The 24,916-nt window shown below is 40.9% G+C and overlaps 1 protein-coding gene across 8 annotated transcripts; it reads right to left on the bottom strand.

Moving 5' to 3' along the window:
- Nucleotides 1–8,271: 8,271 nt before the first annotated feature.
- LOC306839227 (uncharacterized protein) lies at nucleotides 8,272–22,098 on the bottom strand. Of its 8 annotated transcripts, none has more exons than XM_079367798.1 (12): nucleotides 21,977–22,098; nucleotides 21,094–21,196; nucleotides 20,665–20,772; nucleotides 19,262–19,354; nucleotides 18,715–18,828; nucleotides 16,537–16,865; nucleotides 16,373–16,453; nucleotides 16,152–16,214; nucleotides 15,991–16,050; nucleotides 15,530–15,589; nucleotides 15,200–15,247; nucleotides 8,272–9,166 (listed from the first exon to the last, which is right to left on the bottom strand). In XM_079367798.1, exons 6-12 carry the CDS (start codon nucleotides 16,712–16,714, stop codon nucleotides 8,946–8,948), a joined length of 711 nt encoding a protein of 236 aa, XP_079223924.1. In that variant the 5' UTR covers nucleotides 16,715–16,865; nucleotides 18,715–18,828; nucleotides 19,262–19,354; nucleotides 20,665–20,772; nucleotides 21,094–21,196; nucleotides 21,977–22,098; the 3' UTR covers nucleotides 8,272–8,945. The 8 variants fall into 8 exon arrangements, with proteins under 8 accessions (XP_079223924.1, XP_079223923.1, XP_079223926.1 ...); XM_079367797.1 differs by having other exon boundaries at nucleotides 20,665–20,748; XM_079367800.1 differs by lacking the exon at nucleotides 21,094–21,196.
- Nucleotides 22,099–24,916: the final 2,818 nt, after the last annotated feature.

Here is a 24,916-nt window from a genome sequence, read left to right as displayed (position 1 = left end):
GAGAGAGAGGGAGAGAGAAAAGAGGGAGAGAAAGAGAGAGAGAGAAAGAAAGAGAGAGAACAAACAGAGAGAGTGAGAGAGAGAGAGAGAGAGAAATTGAGAGAGAGAGAGAAAAGTACTTACTTCAATTAAATTTAAACACTGACATTTAGTGGATCATATTTCCATTTTCTTGAGGAATTTGTTTTGAGTCAGTTTTGAAGACACTACTGAAATATAAATCAGTATATTATAATAATCATGTTGGTATCAAACATGTTACAATAGATCACAGAGAAAGGAAACAACAAGTGTCGCTCTAAAGTGTCTTTACTGTAAGGTCGTATTAATAACTAGACAATTCCTGCAGAAATTGTGAGGGTGGTTGCCCTCTATGCACATCGCACTGTGTGCTAAACAATTAATGGTGTCAGTGGTATGAAAAAAATATATATACTACCATTTGTACCCGTTTTCTTACTCACAATATTAAATCAGACATTGTGTAAAAGTCTTTTCACTCCTTTTCCTGTTATATACTCACTCTAGAGCAAAGATGTCTTCTCACTCAACAATTAATGCATCTGATGATGATGTGCGTCTGTCACCACCGCTTTGACACAATCCCTGGCATGCTCTTCTGTAAACTGTCATCCGCATTGCTCTGCATAAACAATTCAACATCAATTCATGTTTTATAACAATTGGATTCCAAAAATCGCAATTGCGAGTATCATAAGTTACCTTATTATATTGACATGGCAAACGAGATTTCAATTCCCCTCACCTGGACCAGATAAATATTCAGAATTCTTGTTGATGTCGATGTCGATCACTGTATAGCTACCAAACTTGGCCCCGTGCCCTAAAGTAACATAAGCACATTTGTAATTAAAGAGTATGTTGCTGTTGTTAGTCTGGCCTCTCACCCGGAACTAGTCCAGCAAAGTTGAACCCTTGAGCATCTGCTCATGCTGGCATAGTACTCAGGATCATTGGGCACGCAAGCTTTCCCACCACGTCAAGGTCACAGCAAACGGGAAAGTCTTACTCTCTCCACTCTAGTACATTTTACCTTGTAGAGGCAATTTGTACGAGTGGCAGAGGTGAGTAAACGTTACACTACAGCAAAGGTTGCATGCGAGGCATTCACTGGCACTAAGAAAAAAGGACATTAACTGACATTGGGGCCATGCAGGCCATTTTATTTCTGGCTGTGTTTTTGCACAGAGATGATTTTAAAGATTTTTCTTGAGCAGTTTTACAAATGTACAAATTAAATTATATTAGTTAACGCTTTTGCCATCATTACTGTAATTTACCCACAATAGTTATTGTTTGCATTAATCAATTTTTGTTTTTTTGTATGAATCTGTTCGATATTTCTAAGTGTTCTGTTTATACATTTATTCAATAGTATGATTGCCAGTAACCTGTAGAACAAAAACGTCATAGTAAGAACGAGAAACAGCAGATTAAGAGTTTAGGAGAAGGCAGGCATAATGCATTTACTTACTCACCTTTCTCAAGATACCATAAATAAAGTGGCTGATCAAACAATGTATGTTTTTTTATTATTGAACAAACCCTTAAAAAGTAATGACACACTACACCTATGCCATGCTTCCTTAGCCATTAACATCAGGAAATGCTCTTTTTATAGATGGTTGGCTCTTAAAAGAGCCTTTGGGTGAAGTAAGTCACGAACATCAAAGCACTGAAGACAAGGCGGTGGAAATATTTCGGGCAAATAACCTATTCCCGTCTAAATTTAGGTGCGTCCCGTCCCTTAGTAATTGACCCAAGCCAATGTTGGCATGCCTAATGCAAGCCATACCAATGTCTGTCATGAAGCCAGACATAACCCCATTTAGCCATCGCTGGCATCTTTCAAGGCCGTATCCACTTCGAGCGGTCTGGCCCCTCCAGTTCCAGCGAGGGAGGATGTCCGAAAACATCAATTTGGTGTAGGGAAAAAGGTAGTGGATTTCCCTGATGTCTGCCTTCATACGACGCATTAGGCTAACCCGATTGTGACCTTGCCCGAAGCTGTTCCCTCCAAGGTGAATTATCATTACATCCGGGTCAGGCAGGCCTGTGGCCTGCTTGGAGAGGAGAAGCGGCAGGAGCTGCTCCCAACGCCGGCCACCTTTCCCATCCCAGATGATCTGGCAATCCGTCCCCAGATCTGGATCCAGTCCATGGGTCTCCAAATAGCCCCGCAGCCTTGCGATCAGTGAGCTCCCGATGACCCAAACAAGTGGTGACCTTCCTGCCATGCTGCAAGACATAAATAAACTATTAAGGGCCAATCCCAGAGTTCACAGTTTGATATAACAAAAAACATTTCATAAGCGCTCATTTACAGTATAAAGAAGTAATCAATCTTAATGATGAAGTGTGTGTAATGGCATTAACAGTGTGTAACTGCAGTCAGGTAAAAGCAGAGACAGTTATATTGCATTGACTTAGACAACATAACAGCACTATGACTCCATGTTTTCAGTTGAGTGTGATCATCACAGTGATCCTTAATGTATGTTTTCTAAAGCCTATCATTTACATGTAACACCAACACCAACAGGTGTAAGATTTGTATTTACTGATGGCAAAGTCACAATTCATGTGTGATTCATACTTACTCTTCTGATTAGGGAAAGGAGTCCAGTCAGTTGGAAAAGTGGAGGAGGTTATGGTAGAAGGTACAGTGGTGTAGGTGAAAGGAAAGAAAAGGAAATATATTAGTTTTGCATGTTTGAGAAGTTTTACTACCAAATCTCAACAATAAAATCAATACATTATATCTGCTTTACTAATGTGTGTTCCGGATACATAAAATAAAGCATACATTTTAAGTTTTGTGGCAAATATTTTGTTGATTTAGAGAAAATAACAGCAGTAAATTGGGCATTACTCCAACTTATAAACTTCAGAAAACATACATCATGGGTAATTTAAAGAATTAGATGCTTGTATTTTTTCATTTAAACTGAATTATTTGCATCATGGAAACGCAAACGTTTGACAGACACTGCAGTCAAGTGAGCATTAATGTACAAAACCTCGGTCAAACCAGCCACAACTTTAAGTAAGACCTTGTTTAGACGAGCATCATGGCGACTTCTGACTTTCCCGCGGTTGTCAGCCTACGTTTGCGGTTCTAGGGTACAACTGCAGTTACAAGGCTAGTGCTGGACAGCGTGCTCGTGATGCAGCGTGTGCGCTGAGACACAACCATTATAACTTTAAGCATTAACCATCAGCTTTGTTTTTAGGTAAAAGTTAGATTTTTCTTACATAATTCAAAGCGTAGAATTCAAAGCTGACGATGTACTAATACATTATTAATTGATGAAATTTACCAGTGTGCTTTCTGTCCAGTCATTAGCAGCTAGCAACTAGCTAACTAGCTCATAAGTAGGACTCTGGGTGGTAATAATGTGAAATATGCCATTGTCACTTACCTCCATTGTAAAGGAGGGTAATAATTATATATTAATAAAATGCCCTACTTTAGAAACACCAAACGCGTATGTGTACCGTGAAAGTCGCAGAGGACAGATAGACTTTCAATACTTACCGATTGACAGTTCAGAGAAGAGTGACTGTCTGTCTGGCGTGCTAACGCGCTGACGTAGGGACGAGTCTGCGAGTGAGGCATTCAATGGCAATGGGAATGAAGGAAATTTCGGAACCAAGGAGATTCACTCATTGTTATATCTTTCACACATTTTGATCCGTTTTTGTCATTATTGCAATACGTCAACATGCGTTGTTTGTACAATAAAGCATTGTTTTAATTTAATCAAAATGATTATATTTCTATCAAGTTCTATTTCTATTAATTCCCCTCACCTGAAGCAGTTAAATATGCAAAATGTTTTTTTTATGTTGACGTTGATCAGTGTATAGCTACCAAACTGATCCTGAGGATGTTTGATGGATGTGACACACACACGCACACACACACACACACACACACACACACACACACACACACACACACACACACACACACACACACACACACACACACACACACACACACACACACACACACACACACACACACACACACACACACACACACACACACACACACACACACACACACACACATTTTTCAAATTTGCTGGACATACTCAATAATTGAAAAAACGTTTCTCTCTGAGCCACAGTGTAAACTAACAGTCTAAATAAGTAAAATAATCATACATTTCATTTAAATTGAATTGAATTCAAGTTGTAAATAATAAAATTTCATAGAAAGCTTTTAAAAATGTATACAAAAATATGAAGGGTAAAAATAAAAGTACAGATTCACAAAATGTTAAAGATACAGTGCAAAGATGTGCATATAGAAAAAACAACAGTAGCAACAACAGATGTACATGGACTTGTATTCACCGCAAGTAAATACATGTAAGGCACTAACTTAGCAAGTGATATAATAAAATTTTAAAGGGGAGAGAGTTTAGTTTCCTGATTGCTTGGAGGATGAAACTGTTCATTAGTCTGGTGGAGCTGGCTCAGAAGCTCTGGTACCATCTCCTGGATGTCAGGAGGCGGCGGTACCAAGAAAATCAGTTTTCAATTCCCCTCACCTGGACCAGATAAATATGCAGAATTCTTGTTGATGTCGATGTCGATCACTGTATAGCTACCAAACTTGGCCCCGTGCCCTAAAGTAACATAAGCACATTTGTAATTAAAGAGTATGTTGCTGTTGTTAGTCTGGCCTCTCACCCGGAACTAGTCCAGCAAAGTTGAACCCTTGAGCATCTGCTCATGCTGGCATAGTACTCAGGATCATTGGGCACGCAAGCTTTCCCACCACGTCAAGGTCACAGCAAACGGGAAAGTCTCACTCTCTCCACTCTAGTACATTTTACCTTGTAGAGGCAATTTGTACGAGTGGCAGAGGTGAGTAAATGTTACACTACAGCAGAGGTTGTCATAGAGGTTTATTGGTTTAATTATTAATTGGTTTAATTATTAATTAATTATTATTTATTAAACTATCAATACAAACCTTAGGCTTCAGTGTTTCCCACAGAATGACGAGATACGTGGGCGGGGGATGTGGTGTGTCATTTGTATGGTGTATCCTGTGTGAAATGTGGTGTGTCATTTGTATGGTGTATCCTGTGTCAAATGTGGTGTGTCATTTGTATGGTGTATCCTGTGTCAAATGTGGTGTGTCAGTTGTATGGTGTATCCTGTGTCAAATGTGGTGTGTCATTTGTATGGTGTATCCTGTGTCAAATGTGGTGTGCCAGTTGTATGGTGTATCCTGTGTGAAATGTGGTGTGTCAGTTGTATGGTGTATCCTGTGTGAAATGTGGTGTGTCAGTTGTATGGTGTATCCTGTGTCAAATGTGGTGTGCCAGTTGTATGGTGTATCCTGTGTCAAATGTATGTGGTCGGTGGGGTGTTACTTCCATGTTGATGATTGATAGCTGACACTGCTGGCTTGAAAATAGCCCGCTCAGCAGTTCAGATTGACGATTTGAGGATTTCAGAGGCTGTCTGTGGTCGTTAGGGTGTTGCTTCCTCGTGATTGATTAATGGCTGACACTGCTGGCTTGAAAATAGCCCGCTCAGCAGTTCAGATTGTGGTTTTGATTATTAGAGAGGCTGTCTGATTTCGATGAGGTTTCACGTCCTTGTCATTGATTGATAACTGACACTGCTGGCTTGAAAATAGCCCGCTCAGCAGTTTAGATTGTGTTTTTGAGAGGCTGTCTGTGGTCGGTGGGGTGTTACTTCCATGTTGATGATTGATAGCTGACACTGCTGGCTTGAAAATAGCCCGCTCAGCAGTTCAGATTGACGATTTGAGGATTTCAGAGGCTGTCTGTGGTCGTTAGGGTGTTGCTTCCTTGTGATTGATTAATGGCTGACACTGCTGGCTTGAAAATAGCCCGCTCAGCAGTTCAGATTGAGGTTTTGAGAGGCTGACTGTGGTCGGTGGGGTGTTGCTTCCTAGTCTTTGATTGACGGATTAGAGAGGCTGTCTGTGGTTGGTGGGGTGTTACTTCCTTGTTGTTGATTGATAGCTGACACTGCTGGCTTGAAAATAGCCCGCTCAGCAGTGCAGACTGATGTTTTTAGGATTTGAGAGGCTGTCTCTGGTCAGAGAGGTGTTGCTTCCTTGTGGTGGATGAGGATATTTTGTGCAGAAGGATGTGGTGTGTCAGTTCTATGGTGTATCCCTAAGTTGAGCTCAAAACACAGTACACAGGATTATGATAGCTCCAATATGTGCGCAAGAGTCCAGATTGTAAACAATGCTGTGGTCTTGAGATGTAAATGTGATCCAACAATGTGTTCTTGTCAGTGGTGGCTTCCTGGATCAGTTGTTCATATCCTGTGTTGTGAAACAGTTCGGATACGGGCTTCTTTGATCTTGAGAGCAGATCTTCATTAAAATCTCCACAGACTATTATTGGCACTTCATCATGGTTCATGATGGCTAAAGAGTCTAAAAGTGCCTGGAGGTTTGGGAGAAATTGACACAGACTGAAATTTGGTGGTCTGTACACAGCAGCGATGAAAGCTTGGACAGGCGACTCAACCTTGACGACCACAAACTCCAGGTCTGTCACATTGTGCAGGTAGTGCCTTTCACATGCCTGGTAATCGTTTCTTACGTAGACAGCGACACCACCACCTGCTCTTTCTGCAACCTGAGTTGTGTATGAGTCATGTCTGTTCCTGTTGAACATTGTGTAGCCCTCCAACTGCAGACATTCAGCGATGGAAGATCCAGAGAGGTGAGTCTCAGTAATGCACAGAATATCTGCGAGTTTTAACTCATGATGTTGTTTGATATCCTGAATATGAGCTTGTAATCCTTCCGTGTTGTGGTGGACAATAGCGAATGTTTGGGCGTAGGTTGTTGGCGGCACAAAATGTAATAGTGGCATAACACGGTCCAGTGAAGATTTCTTCATGGACTCTAGTGACGCGGTGATTGCAGGATCAGCAAATAACTTGCTGTCATTGAAGTCAGCGATGTGCAGTCCTTGCAGCGACGTTGTTCTACTCAGAGCAACGTAGGCCATGCCTGGTTCAAAGATCCGTTTCAATGACACCACAGCAGATTGCGTCGTCATGCCTTGCACTTTGTGAATTGTGCATGCGTATGCCAACTTGATGGGGAACTGCCTGCGATCCACTTTGTTGTTACTCATCTTTTCCTCTACCCTCTCAATGTACACTATGTTATCAGCATCAGCAGATTTCCTTCCACGGCATCCCTGTCCTGCATCTGCATTGTCTAGTAGAAGCCCCAGCTTGGTTACTACTGTTGCACCGCTGATTGTCTGTGTGACTATTCTAGCAATTTGGCCGAAGGTGCCATTGACAAGGCCATGTTCAATGTCTATGTTCCTGGTGATCATGACACAGGCACCCTCTGCAACTTGAAGTGTGTCAAGTAGATCCTTTTTCTGGCCTTTACAAGGTCTTGGAAATCTTTTCATCCCTCCCATGCGTGGATCCTTTGTCCAATCCTCTGCATCTATGTCAGTGATGTGGGAATGAAGAGCACAGAGAGTTGCTGAATTGTGCTCGGCAACCTCTTTGTTGGTGGCAAAGATGTGCAGAACATTCTTTGAGCAATGGGCGGGGTTTGTCACAGCCTGAGCAATCAGAGCATTGTCAATGTCGCTCAATGGAGCTGTCTTTTCTCTGACTCTGATTCTGTTGAGAAACTGAGCAAATGGAAGATCATTTCTCTGTCGCATGATCTCAGTCAGAGTGATCATTTGAAAGTGGCTTTGCCAGAAGTCAATCACATCGTCCTCATGTACACAGAGCGGTTTGTGTCTTCCAACTGGGGGGAGCTGATAGAAATCACCTAACGCTAGTACTGACATGCCACCAACACAATCCAACATTTGTACTGCTTTCACAGTTGTCAACGTTTGAGCAAGATGAATTATTGGTTGATTAGAGATGTGTTGTCAATAAAGTTGTTTTTAATTTAAATTGTGGTTTGGTTTGTTAATAGATCATAGTGTACCATTAGGACAACCTTGTTCTATTATGACCACAGCCTGGTCCTGGAACCTTCACTGTGACATCAAATACCTGTTCAATCAAAGATAATCAAGATTCTGTACTGAACAATGGTTTTATTGAACATCCATTAATAAAGTGATCAAAGTTAACAGATGTCCTCCAAATGTCCAACAGCAAGAACTGCCCTTTGTGCACGTTTCCATTTGATATGAGGCAGTACCCTTAATCAACACTTGACAATTTTACTACACTGTCAAAAACAAAACGCACCTATTCATGCAAGATTTGAGTGCTTTGGACTCTGTGTCTCAATAACAAATAACACTATGGAAAAGGCCCTACAATCCAGTCAAGAGTTGCATCCTGTGTAGTGATGTATTCAGCCATTGATTTGGTATCTGTCACACATTAAATGGAAACATTTAAAAAAGTGCATATGAAAATGTACTGAAAAGTCGAAATTTGACTGAAAAGTGCGAGCACTTTTTTTTTAAAGGTTTCCATTTAATGTATGACAGAGACACCAAATCAATGGCAGAATACATCACTACACAGGATTCAACCGTTGACTGGATTGCAGAGTTGCATCCTGTGTAGTGATGTATTCTGCCATTGATTTGGTGTCTGTCATACATTAAATGGAAACCTTTAAAAAAAAGTGCTTGTACTTTTATGTCAAATATTTGTGTAACCTTTGAACACTGAGCAAAATGATTTTCAAACATTTTTTAGCTCACCAAATTTTGTTTAGTTGTAGTAATGCCACACTAACATGGTGGGATGAATTAAAACATCATTTTAAACCAAGGTTTTGAACTACAACATTTTTGTAGTTTTATATGATTATAAAAAAAATCTGTGGAGTATTCAAATCTCAAAAACCCCACAACTGGCAGAAACAACAGGAAACTGTTCAAAACAAAAGCCTGACTAAATCTTTAGGATCGTTTTGCACTTTCACGCTGAGCTGCTGTGATTCGATTTTTAACATAATACTTCACAGCCCTCCAGCTTCTTGTCTTCAGCTCTTGCAGTGATGTCTCGATGCAATCCAAACAGTCTGCTTTCCCAGGAACTTTCCCCGAGTCTATGAACACCTTTAGTGTTTTTTCCACTGCACGAACTTCAACATGTGTCCACATCCTCTTCTTTGAGGTTTCTATGACAGGAAGACAGAAAAAAAGACAATTAGATCTATAGACCCCATTGCTAGTCTCACTCAAACTCAACACATTCACATTGTCTTAACGTCAGATTTCAAAGACCAACCAGCTTTAATAGTTGATCAGATGTGTAATTACATCAAGCGATGTCCTGAAAGCTGATATTTTGATAGAAACTAAAATGGATTACATCACCAGTTGTACTGACTGATGTGGTACTAAACCAGTTACGTATTTGTTTTGGCATTTTTCTACAAATGCACCAATTAAAGTTACTATTCAAAGTAATAAGCATACGGCAGCGACATCTGTTTAAACTGAGCCAGGTATAGAAGATCATTTTCGCTCGTTTATCTTGTTTTCCATGTACAATCTTTCATTTCTTTCTTTGCTTTTACATAAAAGCATCATACAGGATAAGAAATGTACCAACTACAACTTGTCTTAATAATGCTAATAATAAAAATATCTGCTAAGTGGTTCTGTATTGAAAAAGGTAATAGGCGGAGTCACGTGACGCGACTGGTGAAGATGGCCGCCTGAACCGAAGCTCCGACTAGCATCACCAAATATCCTCTATGATCATTGTTAATTATAGTTATAAAAACGTGTCTTGCGCATAGAAATCTTCCCGATCAATCAGAATGGCAAAGCATCTAAAAAGCGGGGACATTAAGAAGCATTTGAGGTCTCAAAACCCACATCATGATGGCGACGGCAACAGCTCGGAAGGCCCCGATGCTACACAGGTGGGACAGGATATCACTAACATTTTTGCTGCGTTGCAAAAAATATCCAGTGATTTGGCCGGCCTCGAGGAAATTCGCCGATCCACAGCCTCTGTTGAAGGTAAACTTTCTTCACTAATTTCGCGCATGGTGGAGGTGGAGAAGAGAGTGGAGTGGCTGGAGGACGCGGATAAGGAGATGAGAGCTTCGCTGGAGGCTAACCCGTTAGCCACCAAAGCGGAGGTGGAGGATCTCCGTGATAAACTGGACGATCTGGAGAACCGCAACAGGCGTAATAATCTACGTTTTGTGGGTGTCCCAGAGGGCAAAGAAAGCGGAGATATGATACCATTTATTCAGAAACTACTAGCATCGATCCTGGACTGGGACGACACTGTGCGGCCACCGGAGATTGACCGGGCACACAGGGCACCGATACCAAGGCCAAATCCAGAGGAGAGACCGCGGGTGATCCTGGCTCGCTTCCTGCGCTCAGCTGATAGAGAGCTCATCCTACGTACAGCACGGAATAAATCAGAGCTTCTCTGGGAAGGTAACCGCATTATGATATTCCCTGACTTTTCACGGGCCACACAGTTGAAACGGGATAAATTCAGGGAGTGCAAGAAGGCTTTGAGGGAGCGCAACATGAAGTTTGCTCTCCTGTATCCTGCTATTCTGAGGGTTGATTGCAACGGAGGTCAGAAGCGTTTTGAGGATCCGAAGAGGGCTATGGAATATATTCGGGGGGCCGCGGTGTGACCCGTCTCCTGGATATGATCAGGACCAAAGTTGCTGGACTCGTTAATTATGTGCGGGACACGACAAGGAGGAGGAGGTGACTGTTTCAAATATGTGGGGTGACGGAGAGAGGGAGGTTGGTGTCGTTTTTACTTGGTTAAGAGTTGTTTGTATTATATCTCCCCTTCCTCTCCCCTGTCTCCCACCAGATTTTTGTTTACCTGTTTTAATTCTTTTTCTTTCTATCTAAAAAAGGGGGAAACGAACAAAATACAAGACTTACATAACTGTTGACCAGTTGTTATTCCCCTGTATTTTAATGGCAGTGCCCTCCTCATAATATTTGAGTTATAAACAAATGATAATGATGCTGGGGATTTGTGTGGGGTAAGTCACTTATCGATCGACAGTCATGGACCGTCAGTTAGGTTCTGTTAAACGGAGCAGTGCAGAGTTCTATGTTAGGCGCTGTCTCTGGGTAGGGAGGGTTTTTGGGTTAGAAGGGTCTAAAGTTAGTTATCATAAGCACATAATTGAAGGGTGGCTGCATCTCAGAGGTTGGTATCTTAAAGTTAATAATGGCTGCTAAATTTGACAATTTGCGCATTGCCACTTGGAATGTGAAGGGCCTGGGTCATCCAATTAAAAAGAAGAAAATATTTTCTGTGCTGAAGTCCAAACAATTCGATGTGGTGTTTCTGCAGGAGACGCACCTTTCTGCTGTAGAAGCTGAGAAGTTATGTAGAGACTGGGTGAGCCATGTATATTACAGTGTAGGAACCAGTCAAAGCCGTGGGGTTTTAACACTCATAAATAAAAAATTGCAATTTAAATTTGTTCGGCAGATTAAAGATACGATGGGTAGGGTCCTTATAGTAGTGTCAGAGATACAAGGTCACATAATTATGCTAACAAACATCTACGCTCCAAATGGAGATGAGCCACAATTTTTCATAGACTTAGAGGTAAAAATGCAACAGGCTGGTAACTATAAGGCTATAATTGGTGGGGACTTTAATTTAATAATGGATCCGATACTCGATCGTAGTAGTACCATAGCTACCAGGATGCCTAAAGCTACCCTGGTAGTGAGACGCATGGCTGAGTCTTTAGGTTTGATAGATGTGTGGAGGATTTTAAACCCCAAAGGAAGGGACTACACCTTTTTCTCAGCTCCACACACAACTTTTTCGCGAATAGATTTGTTCCTTATTTCCAATGACCTTTTACAGTCAGTAATGTCATGCTCCATTGGCAGTATTTTAGTTTCGGACCATGCACTAGTTAGCCTGGAGGTCCAGCCTTTTAGTGACAGGACTCGAATGCCAAGGTGGAGATTTAATTCATCCCTATTACAAGATTCTGTGTTTAAAGAGGCATTAAGAGGTCAAATTAAGATGTATATTGAGACTAACGAGCCCACAGCGCCCTCTGCGGGGACGGCCTGGGAAGCTTTGAAAGCGGTGCTGAGAGGCTTCGTAATTCAGTATGCTTCTCATAAGAAAAAAAAGAATATTGCAAAACAGAGTGAACTTGAAGAATTAAAAAGGTTGAGACCAACTTAAAAAAACATTTTAATGCTAATGACCTTAGGGTTCTAACACAGCTCAAATATGAGTATAATAGTATCTTGTCACAGAAAGTTGAATTCTCGCTTTTCAGGATGAGACAAAAATATTATGAATCAGGGGATAAGGCTGGTAAATTACTGGCGAACTGTTTAAAACAGAGAGAGCTAGCATCAAATATTTCAGCCATCAGAACAGAGGAAGGTGAACTTAAGGTCAAATCTGTGGACATCAATAGTATGTTTAGAGAGTTCTACACAAAATTGTATACAGCTGATCACCAACATAATGGGGAGTGTATGGAGACATTTTTGCAGGGATTGGATCTTCCCAGGTTGTCGGACTCACAAAAAAACGAACTTGATCGTCCAATAATCAGGGAAGAAATGATTCGGGTGATTAAAGAGCTGCCGAGTGGGAAAGCCCCAGGGCCGGATGGCTTTACAGCCGAATTTTTTAAATGCTACGCCTCTGAGCTAACACCACTACTCCTGAGTATGTACAACGAGGCATTTGAAAGAGGGCAGTTACCAGATACCTTATCAAAAGCTATAATAACGCTTATTCTGAAAAAAGATAAAGACCCCTGTGACTGTAAAAATTATCGCCCAATCTCCCTTATTCCAATAGATACCAAGATCTTGTCCAAGGTGGTAGCTAATAGGCTGGAGAAGGTCATGACTTCTTTAGTACATGAAGATCAGGTGGGTTTCATTCGCAAACGTACTTCGGCAGATAACATAAGAAGGTTTATTAATATTATGTGGGCACTCTCAAATTCCAATTTGCCAATTGCTGCTGTTTCACTTGATGCTGAAAAAGCGTTTGATAGGGTTGAGTGGGGATATTTATTTAGGATATTAGAAAGATATGGCTTTGGAGAAAAATTTATTAAGTGGGTGCGTTTATTATATAACCGGCCAGAAGCAGCAGTACAAAGCAATGGGTACATATCTTCATATTTTGAGTTAGGAAGAGGCACGCGCCAGGGTTCCCCTCTCAGCCCTCTGTTATTCTGTATGGTAATGGAGCCCTTGGCAGCAGCGATCAGGGGGGATGGAAACTTCCCAGGAGTGGTATATGAAGGCTCTGTCCATAAATTGTTCATGTACGCGGACGATATTCTTTTGCTGGTGTCTGACCCTGTGATTTCAATGCCAGCATTGTTAAATACAATTAATAGCTTTTCCAAGTTTTCAGGATATAAGGTAAACTGGGATAAATCAGAGGCCCTCCCCTTAACAAAATTCTGTCCCACTACACTCTTCCAGGCAGGCAGATTCAGATGGCCCAAGCGGGGGATGAGATACCTCGGTATTCTCTTCCCCCTTTATTGGAGGATATTATAAAAGTGAACTTTGACCCTCTCATAGAGAAGTTAGGTATTGATGTAAAACGCTGGACATCACTATATCTGTCTCTATGGGGTAAAGTTAACACCGTCAAAATGAACTGTATCCCCAGGATCAACTATCTGCTTCAGTCTCTCCCCTTAGAAATTCCAGGCAGTTACTTTAAAAGATTAGACAATATGTTTAAGGAATTTCTCTGGAATGGAAAGAGACCACGTATGAACATGAAAAAATTACAGAGACCAGTCAATGCTGGTGGTCTAGGGTTCCCAAATGTGCTATATTACTATTATGCATTTAGTTTGAGGCATCTGGCGCACTGGGCATTGCCCCCACAGAGGGCCCCACCATGGTTCAGTATAGAGCAATCTGTATCGGCTCCTCTCCCACTGCTTTACCGTCTGTCCACTAAACTGTTAAAGGCTCACCCAGTTATATCTCATCTTCAAAGTATATGGAAGAAGGTCTCAGGGCTGATAGGGTTAGATCCTTACTTAAATGAATCCTCCAGCATTTGGCTGAATCCTAAGTTGAAGATTAATAAAATAACATTTCTTTGGAAGGAGTGGGTAGACAGAGGAATTTTTGCATTAAAAAATCTGTATAATGGTAACTCACTTCATTCATTTGATGACCTAAAATGTAAATATGACTTACCTAAATCCCAATTCTGGAGATATATACAACTACGTCATTTATTGCAACAGACTTTTGGATCACACCCTCCAAGGTCAGCGGAGGAATTGAATAGAGTTCTTAAGGTGTTGGGAGGGGGTCATGAAACAGCTAAATATTATAAGATGGTAACGGAATATGGAGAAGATGGAGGTATCTCAGCACTTAGATTGGCCTGGGAGAGAGATTTGGGGGCATCTTTTAATGAACAGAACTGGGCTAAAATATGTGGCAACTCCCAAATGATGTCAAGAGACCTGAGGGTGAGGCTCATTCAATTTAAAATACTACATCGATTTTATTGGACACCAAGCAGGCTTTTTAGGCTTGGCCTAAAGGATGCAGCCACCTGCTGGAAATGTGGTAGGGAGGAAGGTACACTGGTACATGTGTTATGGTCATGCCCCATGATCAGTCAGTATTGGAGGAAGATTCATAGTTACATTGTCAATGTTATCAAAAGGCAATATGTGCTCTGTCCAAAACTTTATATTTTAGGGGACTGTACAGTTCTGTCTTGTCTTCCACAATCACTGAAATATTGGACACAGACTGTTATCATGACTGGCCGACGGATCATCCTCAGGAATTGGAAGAAACCTGGAGAACCTTCTTTTCAGGACTGGATGACTGAAGTGGGCAGAACTGCTGCTTATGAAAGAATGTCATATAGGATGCTGGACAGAACTGAAAAATATTGTCTAAAGTGGGATATGTACCTCGATTATATCCAGATGTCACAGTAAAGATCAGGCAGACGCGCAAAGATGTGGGTTGAGATGCAAGCCACCTCTGAGAGTGATTGACCCGTCAGGAGTAGGGGTGGGTGGGGGGTGGGATTTAGGGTGTTGATGGTTTGTACATTTGTTAACATATTGTGTATGTTGATTCTAATATCAGAAAATAAAAATTGCAAGTCAAAAAAAAAAAAAGGTAAAAGGCAAACAGTCCAGCTTGTGTCATACCTGTAGCAGAAGATTCATCTTGCTGTGCTCTGTCATCTATTTGGGGTCCTAAGAAAAGAATAAAGAATAAACTGACCTAAGAAATAAGGTCAGCTTAAAGCAGGTTTTCTGTGTCAGGCAGCAGCTCTACCATCCAGCTGAAAGTATCCCATCAGTAATAACCCAGGTTATGAACTCCATTCACAGATTTCTGATCAATTGCCTCATTAAAAACATTATTTAGCTAATTTTGGAATACTAACACATGATTATATTAATTTTTCTGCTTTTGTGAAATAAAGTTACAAACAAGAAGCAAGAGGGAGAGCAAAATGTCAGTGTATAAAATACCATCTTCATGATCATCAGTGATGGATGTCAAAGTCTGTCTCTTAGGTGCAGAAGGGCCTGCTGAAAATAATGCAGAAAGGCAGCACTGTTATTTTGTGAATGTTAATTTAGTGCTGTGCCGTATACTGGTGTCCACGTTATATCGTCGGCCCACTTCATGACAGTATGGATTTTCAGGGCAGCGGTATACTGTCATTTCTCATATTATTCACCTTCCGGGCGTAGGGTATTTAGCTCCCGTTGCTCTTTTCGCACCGCCTGTTATACAGTTATGTGGCGATTAGATTAATTACCAAACTACTGGTTTAACCAAATCATGAAAAAAATTATGTAATAATGTTAAAAAATACTGTGATACAATTTTTTTTTTGCCATACCATCCAGCACTATGTTAACTTTTCCTAAAGTTTATCAAGTTATGATATTTAAAAAGTAGCATGCACAGCTTGAGTGTGAAATACCTTTCTCAAAATCATCATCGTCTAGCTGGACACACTGCTGCCTTCTTGGTGTAGAGGATGCTGTTAAAATAACAAACAATAACTCAATCCTTGTCTTTTTTTTATTTGTCAGTGTACATAAACGAGGAAAGAATGACATGTGTAGTTGGTTAGTAGGTCACCTAATGGTGTGGCATCTTCCCCAGAGTCACTGGGAGGCATTTTTCTTTTTCCTCTTGAAGATCCTTTAACAAATCAGGCATTATGAAGTTACCAATAATGCTGTCTTAATGTTCTTTAACCACATGCATCTCCCTCCTTGCCCCTCCATAAAGAAAGACATACAGCACCATGTGCTGTACAGGGCACTTGCCCAGAAGAAAGACTTACATGTAAAAATCACCTGTTGATTGACTGCTGAAAGATGAGTCCTTGTCTGTCTCCACGTCTGAGACCTCACTGTCCACCGCTTCCAGAACTTTTTCTGAAAAACAGGGTTCAAAAGTGTGAAAAAACAAACATCTCCTCTCAGAGAAATATGAATGTAAACTGAATAAATGTGTTTACCGTTTGGATTTATTTGGATTTGGTCCAGGCTCATTCCCTTGAAGTCTGATAGGCGTCCTTGTTCAAGCGCGCACAGGACTTTGCTGACTTTAGCCAACTCCAGAGTTCCTTCAGGTAGTCGATAATACTGTCTATGAACCCGAATGTCATGGCCAAGAAAATTTGCAAGCACATCCATCTCATGATCCTTCAGGTTCAGGACCGTGGACAGTGTGGAGATCTGCTTCCTCAGCTTGGTTGAGGAAAGAGTTTCAGGATGTTTGGCTCCACATTCCTTTGCAATCTGTCTGATGGCGTCTGATCCCCTCAGGTGAGTCTCTGCTTCAGGTCTTGAGAAGAAAAAGGGATTTTCATCAGGAACACCACAGGTCCTCCGATGTTCAACCAAAGTTTCCATGGAAGAGAGCATGTCTGGTGTTAGAAGGATGGGAACTTTCCTGTTTCTCTTCCCCCTTATTTCAATGCGCTGAAAATGCTGACAAAGCTTTCGCTCCAGTGGGGAAAGTCCTTGTGCCAGATCAGAATGGACTTCTGAGATGTCTCTCAGGGTAAAGGCACTCAGTGGCATCTTTGACACCTCACCCTCTCTCCTGCGGTTGAACAAAATGACCTCACACTGAGTCAAAGCAGCAAACTTGGACCAGTTTCTCTTACTGGGATCATTTGTAAGCGTCTTTTTGTATTCTTCCCTACACTTTTCAATATGCATGTGCATCGTCTTCACATCTTCAGTGAAGGGGAGGAGATGGGGAGTGTTCCATTTAGCCTCTTTCAGAGTTTGTAGGGCTCGTGATGAAATACTCGCATCCAACTTTTTCTCATACAAACTGCGGCTCTTCTGCACATTCTTCAGAAATTCCTCACCATCAGACCCAGCCATCTGCGCCTCACACTCGAGAATATCTGAAATCTTCTTCAGGCTATGACCGAGCTTCAAAGCTAATGAAGGAGTTTTGTAAATGTTTTTGTCTTCATCAAAGCCAGCAGCATCTTTTACCGCTTCAACCACAGAGTTGAAGTTGCAGGGTATATAAAAGTCTTCCATTTTTTTAAATTTACCAGATTTTCTCGAGTGGCAAACTAGTCTGCCTATTTCTCACATTTTCTGTCTAATGTACTCATGTTTGGTTTTGTCATGTCCATGCTTTGCATACAAATGCTCTCCAAATCTCAAGATACTTTTCTCCTCTTTGATGATGACTGCAACTTCATCTTGATGCATAGCATTCACCAGCTCCAAAACCTTTCTGCTGACTCCTTCTGGGACTGGCTGCGCAAAGGCACAGAGCGACTGGATCCGACTTCTACCAGGCTTCTTTGTCGCACACTTTTGTGCAAGCTTGCACCTGGACATGTGTCTCCATAATGACTTTCGTTTAAGCAAAGCTTCACAGTTGATGCAGTGCATATAATCACTAGCTTTCACATGATTCTCAGATTGCTGTCTTGGGATTAGTGTTCCAGAACCAACTTTTAGAACCTCATTATTATGTGCACGATTTCCTTTGTTTCTTAACAAGTTCAAATGCAATTTCCGTTCTTTTGAGTTCACCGGAAACATTTTTGCTTGTGCCACAGCTGGTTCATTGCTGTGTTTGCGCATCAAGTGTCGTGCCATTTTATGGCAGTTCAAGGGACAGTACAGACAATAGTGCTTTTTATTGTAAACTCGAGCACCATCTTTCTTTTTCTGGAGCTTCAAAACAGACACATTTCCAGAGCTTGTTTCACTTGAGAGTCCACTCTCTGCTCTCCCATCATCCTTAGCAGATAACCTGCTGGACACAGTCTTTCTGCAGTAAGTCCTCTTTGACGTCTTTTTTCTCTTCAGTTTCAGCGGTGAAATCTCAATTCTAAGATCATCTGATCCGTCTGAACTGCTTTCCTTTGCTGAGCCTTTTGATGGACGGTATTCATCCCCACTAGTCTCAATGCAGCTTAAAGAGGTGTCCGAGTTAGCAGGCGCCCCAGAGCTTGGGTTAGGGTTAATTAATTCTTCATTGAGCTGAAAATATAAATATAATACATGCTAAATTTTCTACCAAAACAATAACCAGTCATAAAATGTCTATGAGCCCACTGCCAAACTTTGAGTCAGTGTTAAGTATTACTGTCAGAGTATCAACAGCAAAGAGGTTAAATAGAGGATAATACAAAATATTCAGTATGTAAACTTACAAATATGGAGTCAGTTCTTTCCAGTGTTGGAAGTTCTGGGTCAGCACTGAGAGCAGAGCTTGAGCTTTCAGGAGTGAATATCTCTGTACTGTTACCACTGTTGAAGCTTGTTTCCTTTGTTGGAAAAATAGTAATACAAACCACAGTCAACATTGGCCACCATAATACACAGAAAGGTGATATAACACAATTAGATCCTTTGATTAACATACTGTTCTAACTTTAAAAGCAAGACGTTTTCATCAAGTTAGTGTCAAATTAAATGTCAGGGGCTGCAGTCGGCCAGACCCAGTTTAATGGCAGTCTGAGGGCCTGGCTGTACTTAGGATGTAAACAAAGCAGACTTCTGATTAGTCAATAAGAATCAATAAAACTGACAGTGCAGCGTTTTTAAGACAATGTGTTCAAGGCCCCTTCACACAACTAAGGCATAAGTGTCTCTATTCATATAAATGCAGCTGCACATCCACTATGCTACGATATGTTGTATGTTCTAATTTCCTGGTGGGTTGCTGCTGATTTATAACAATAACTGTTGAATACTTACCAAACTGTTGAAAGGTGCTAGGTGTTCAGGAGAAGGTTCTGATGCAGCCTGCTCCTCTGCCTCCTCCTCTTCATGAGGCTTCATCACGAAGGGCTAAAGAGGTAGAGCACACAGAAGTTACTGCTACAGTTTCTGATGTTGTGTCTGTACACACACAGTGAGATAGCATCATGGTGGAATGGTTTGGTGCTGATACAATGAACTAGGGCTGAACATTAGGATGTGGTGCAGAGATCGAGATGACAGATCACTGCCACGGTAAAGACCACTGACTTAGATAGTTACACATTTGATTCAAATTCCAATTCTGCAACCTAAGTCAAGGAAATCCTGATAGACTCTATTGATTCATTTCTTAAACACATGGTAGGTTGGTGCAGTACTTGTGTATATCATGCGCAGGGTTGGGAGGATTTCTATAAACATGTATACAGTTACTAGTTAAAAAATGTAATCAGTAATGTAATCCAAGTACCATAATATTAAAGTAATGTAACTTGATTACTTTCAATTACTTTGGATTTTTCCAATACAGAATAAGCTAATAAAATCAAAAGAAACTAAATATCAATAAAATGACTAATGTTTGTGTATTCTGTAAGACAGCTGAACAATGTGAGCTTGTAAAAGAAATTGAGAAAACCAAGTTTAGGCAGTAGTTTATAGTCCTACAATGAAAATGTTCAAGTCTTGACCACATTGTTAAGTCTATTAAGCAAAAAGTAAACTGCTTCTTTTACATGGCAGACACAATATGCTCCGTTTTAGTTCACAGTATGGATTAAGAGCTCCCATAATGCTGTTTTAAACACACAGTGTTCACCTGCCACATTTTCAACAAAAATGCCAAACAAATGAAAGATAATGAACATCATGATGTAAATTCAGACAGTGGGCTTTTTCCCAAAGAAGCTACAAGGCAGCAATGGTAGTAATATATGACGTGGTTAGCATTGCTTTCCCGGGTTTGTATTTGACACGCAAACGATACATTAATGTACATTTTTATGTACGTGAGAGAAACTTTGCCAGTGGTGGGTGTGTGGTGTGGGATTTTCACATTGATGTGAATGCAGAGGCACCAACTTTAATTACAGGCAAATCAGCGCCATTGTTTAACAAAACAATCCCTCCCAACCCCACACACCATATCAGCATCACAGGTCAAAATCACAGGTTTTAAATGAAAAAAAAATATATCATAAAATGCATTAAAATTATAATCCTGCAAAATAATACCAAATTTACTAAATGTCATTGTCATCTGATGTTTTTTTTCTGTAACTGTAGTACAGTTTACCTTTTTTATTGCATCATAATCACATAAGGTCGTTACATGTATTCCATCATTCCCCAAGCCCGATCATGCATTATGTGTGTGGAGTGGACTTCCTTGAGCTTACCGAGCTGTTGGAGGCTGGCACTAACTCAGATGTCTTATCCTGTGGTGACGTACAGTCCCTTTCTTGGTATGGCAGTCCTGAGGACTAAAATATAGACACCTGCATGACCTAAAAAAATAACACACAACTAAAACACATTGTGTAAGAGGCCCTCTGAAATAAGTTAGAGTCATTATACAACATCAAGCTTTCAAATGCTTGCATGAACAATTTTCCCCTGTGTTTACTATCTACCGCAGATAGGTGCATGAGGAATTATACAATTATGCAATTTCTACCATAATATAAATGACCTAAAAAAAATGCAGGGCTAGTGATATTCTTAATTTTCTTTTCTGGCAACAACTGAGTACAGTTTGCTTGCGTTCTTACCTTCATGCAACATCAATATTATATCAGATGTGAATAACAAAGACCAATCATCTTTACCTCGGTTTGGTGATCCACATACTCCATGTACTTGGATAAGCATTTATGATGATGATCCCTCAAACGCTGTAAGTGTGCAGAATACCTAGACAGAGTACTCTGTCTGCAGGACATAAAAACAACAACAAAACCATCGGGGAGTGCAGGTACATTTTTACTGGAGTTATGTCACTGGTCTGATGCAGCTGACAAGCTGCTTTGTTTACATCACATGCACATTAACTTGCATATGAACACAGCAGACTGAGGGTATCTGCTGTTAGCTACACACACACAGACTGTACATGGAAAAAAAAAGATATATATATACTGTGTTGGCAGGCCAAAATACACCTGATGCGTTTCCGGTGCTGCTCCGGTTGTCTAACTTGGTTTCAATTAAAGTCAATATGTGAACTCACACTGGATCCGCTCCGTCACACGTCAGCAGTTTCACACAGCACACTATCAATAAATATTATCCTTATCCTGATCCTTACTGAAGAGTGAAAATAATTTGTTGTCCATGGTGCTACTGCCAGTTTCAATTTAATAATTTAGGTGCCAGAGCTTAGCTCCAGACTCCCACTTTAACCCCTGGAAATATCAGCGCAAAAATCTAATTTATCAGAAAAAATTTACAAACATTGTCTAATGAGAAGCTAGCACTTTCTAGCTACTATAGAAATGAGTGAGGTCTTAGCAGCTAACGCGCTAGCCACAATGCTAATCGTTATTTCTAGCTAATATAAAAACTAGTGAGCTCTTAGCAGCTAACGCGCTAGCCACAATGCTAATCGTTATTTCTAGCTAATATAAAAACTAGTGAGCTCTTAGCAGCTAACACGCTAGCCAAAATGCTCATTATTATTAATAATTTATGTGACAAAAACTGGAAACTTACTTAGTTTTCCCATGTGTTAATGTTTTCCTCCGTTTGCTGTGTCCACCTGTCTCCATCCTCTCTCCAACCTGACTGACCTTCTCCTCACTTTCAGTTAGGTTGTGTGAGTGGGGGAGGGGCAGAGGTCATATGGGGACTGCACATGTCAGGAAGTGTGTCAGACCCCCCCCTGTCATTGCATGATTAAACTAGAAATAAAATATTTCAGATAATTATCCTACAATATAACTTAATTAAGCTGTGCTGATGTCATCATCCTGTTTAGAAAATAAAATTGTGATCCTGTCTGTTTTACAAACCCACACTGTCACTCTGAGTGGGGGATGGGCATAGGTGCGTTGGGGAGCGCAAAAATCTGGAAGTGTGTGTCAAGTTGATCATATTTACTGTGTTGAATGTTTGTTTTTTAACCCTTTACAGGGCATTCATTAAAATACTTTGAAATTCAAAAATTAAACCTCATAGTGTTATTCAGGGACATAACAGAATTTCATTACTGTTATAACATTTATTTTTTTTAAAATGTTTTTAAAAAACAGGAGCCTGTGAGCAGTCAGAGGTCAAAGGCCAAACCGCCAACCTTTAAATGCTTATAATAGTAAAACGGCTGCGCCGATTCTCTTGAAAATTTAAATCTTGGTAACACTCTGCACGACAAACAAGCCTGCAGGGTTGATGCATTTCTAAAAAATCCCTTTCTTGGAAAAAACACACTATACCCCAGCTTTACACACACTTGGAGAAATGTTTTCAACTTTATTTCACCAGAATATGTTGAAGCACATGACAGAGATGCAGAATCTACATTTTCAGACTCGTAACTGCTCCACATGAGCTCTAATGGCAGAAAATCATGATTTCCTTCAATTAAGACTCTATTTGGCTCCCGTTTGGGAACGGAAGTACCTACAGGTCCGAGCTCGGTGTATGTATATCTTCATTGCCCCACCATGAAGCAGTAGAAATTTCAAGTCCCTAGCCGCTACGGAACCCAAGTTACGGCTCCAGACTCGTTTCAGGTGGGGGGGGGCAGTCCAAGACCCAACTTTCAACGGCCCCGTGCTCGGGCTCCTTAACACCCAGAGGTCTGAAATTTTCAGAGCATGACCCCAGTGAGGGCCAGATGACGTGTGAGGAATTCTGTAACTGTAGCTCTTTTCCTTGATTTTTGACCCTTGAATCAAATTGAGAATCACAGATGGTGTTAGCTCCATCATGTCCAAGACCCTGATTTATTTTGAATCCAAACAGAGCAACTTTTTTTCTGGACCACCTAGAGGGCCCAAATTTTTATATGTTGTACAGGGGCCCCAGGCGGCCCCCCCTGTTGTGTTTTCACACCCCTCGCTCTTTTCGTCTGGCCACATGGAGGCGCCAAAATTTAGATTTTTTCAACTTTACGGCCCTGCCAATCCGTCAAAATCAGTCCAAATCAAGTGAAATCTTCAGGAGGGACTCTGATTTAATCAGAGAACAACATATCCCAAGCTGGGCCCGCCTCCATCACCCGTTAGCTAACTTGTTTGTGGGCGGAGCTATCGACTCGCTTCCACCACTCTATGAATTGATAATTCAGGGAGATTGCACAGTCCAAAAATCAGGCTCTCAGCTCATTCAGGGGCCTCCTGATTTCAAAAGAGCAAAGGTCAACATTGGAATTTGAAAAATGTGTCTTTTTTGCCGCCATTTTGGACTGGAACCACGCAAAGCTCCACATTTAAAATTAGTAGTTGCCCACATCGCCAACATCAATCAACAGAATTTTTGTGCTTGTAGCCATCACCAAATTCAAATGAGAGTCAATAAGGTGTTTTCCCGCCAGAACCGACCCTTACCTGACCCCAACCCATGTGTGATTGACCGATCGACTCGGTTACACCACAACATGATAGAGCCTTATTTGGAGGTCAGCCGGTTTGAATTTCAGGTCTCCCACTGTTCCAGGGGCCGAACAGGAGCCTGTGAGCTGTCAGAGGTCAAAGGCCAAATCGCCAACCTTTCAATGCTTATAATAGCAAAACGGCTGCGCCGATTCTCTTGAAAATTTTAATCTTGGTAACACTCTGCACGACAAACAAGCCTGCAGGGTTGATGCATTTCTAAAAAATCCCTTTCTTGGAAAAAACACACTATACCCCAGCTTTACACACACTTGAAGAAAAGTTTTCAACTTTATTTCACCAGAATATGTTGAAGCACATGACAATTTCAGACTCATAACTGCTCCACATGAGCTCTAATGGCAGAAAATCATGATTTAGTTGAATGGGTAGGTGTGATGGGTAGGTGTAAAAGCGCTTTGAGTAGTCGGAAGACTAGAAAAGCGCTATACAAGCTCAAGTCCATTTACCATTTCTCAGAATGCATGAGTCATTCATTTGGGCTACTTCTATTGATTTCTGATAGATACTGTACATTACAGCTTGAACTTACCCTTTCAATTTCTTCAAAATTGTTGTTCCTCTGAATCTGATTCAATCATAACAGTTGCCTTTTATAGTGTATTCCTCGTAGAATTTAGTATTAGCATTGAATGGTTACATATACTATACATAGTCATTAAAGTCCCCCCAAAGAAAGGACTTGTTTTGCTGTCATTTACTAAACTTCCTGAATTTATTGAGGTAAGAAAAGCAAAACGATATTACAAAAGTATATACATATATACAATATTCAGTTTTATTATGATGATGATTATTAGAATTATTATTATCATGCCAGATGACGGTCTTGCTTGGGCTTGGGACAAGATAATCTCTCCTTTTCCCTTGCTCTTCCTCTCTTTTCCCTTGCTCCTCCTCTCCTGTTCCTCTGCTCCTCCTCTCCTGTTCCTCTGTTCCTCATCTGCTCCTCCTCTGCTCTGCTCCTCCTCTCCTGTTCCTCATCTGCTCTCTCAAGCACAACTGGGAAGAAGACAAATAAAAAGCTTTTGTGTAACTG

Source organism: Symphodus melops (genome assembly GCF_947650265.1).
Source record: "Symphodus melops genome assembly, chromosome: 18".
NCBI classification, from domain to species: domain Eukaryota; kingdom Metazoa; phylum Chordata; class Actinopteri; order Labriformes; family Labridae; genus Symphodus; species Symphodus melops.
The sequence above is the reverse complement of the archived record's forward strand: the minus strand, read 5'-3'. Positions and strand labels throughout refer to the sequence as shown.

Bases quoted from the DNA above. Each gene is read 5' to 3' on its own strand.
- LOC306839227 (XM_079367793.1), bottom strand. From the start codon at position 16,945: ATGCTCTCTTCCATGGAAACTTTGGTTGAACATCGGAGGACCTGTGGT. The intron at 16,454-16,536 runs GTAAACACATTT...CCTGTTTTTCAG, and splicing joins AATCCAAATAAATCCAAACG to AAAAAGTTCTGGAAGCGGTG. The intron at 16,215-16,372 runs GTGATTTTTACA...GATTTGTTAAAG, and splicing joins TTTCAGCAGTCAATCAACAG to GATCTTCAAGAGGAAAAAGA.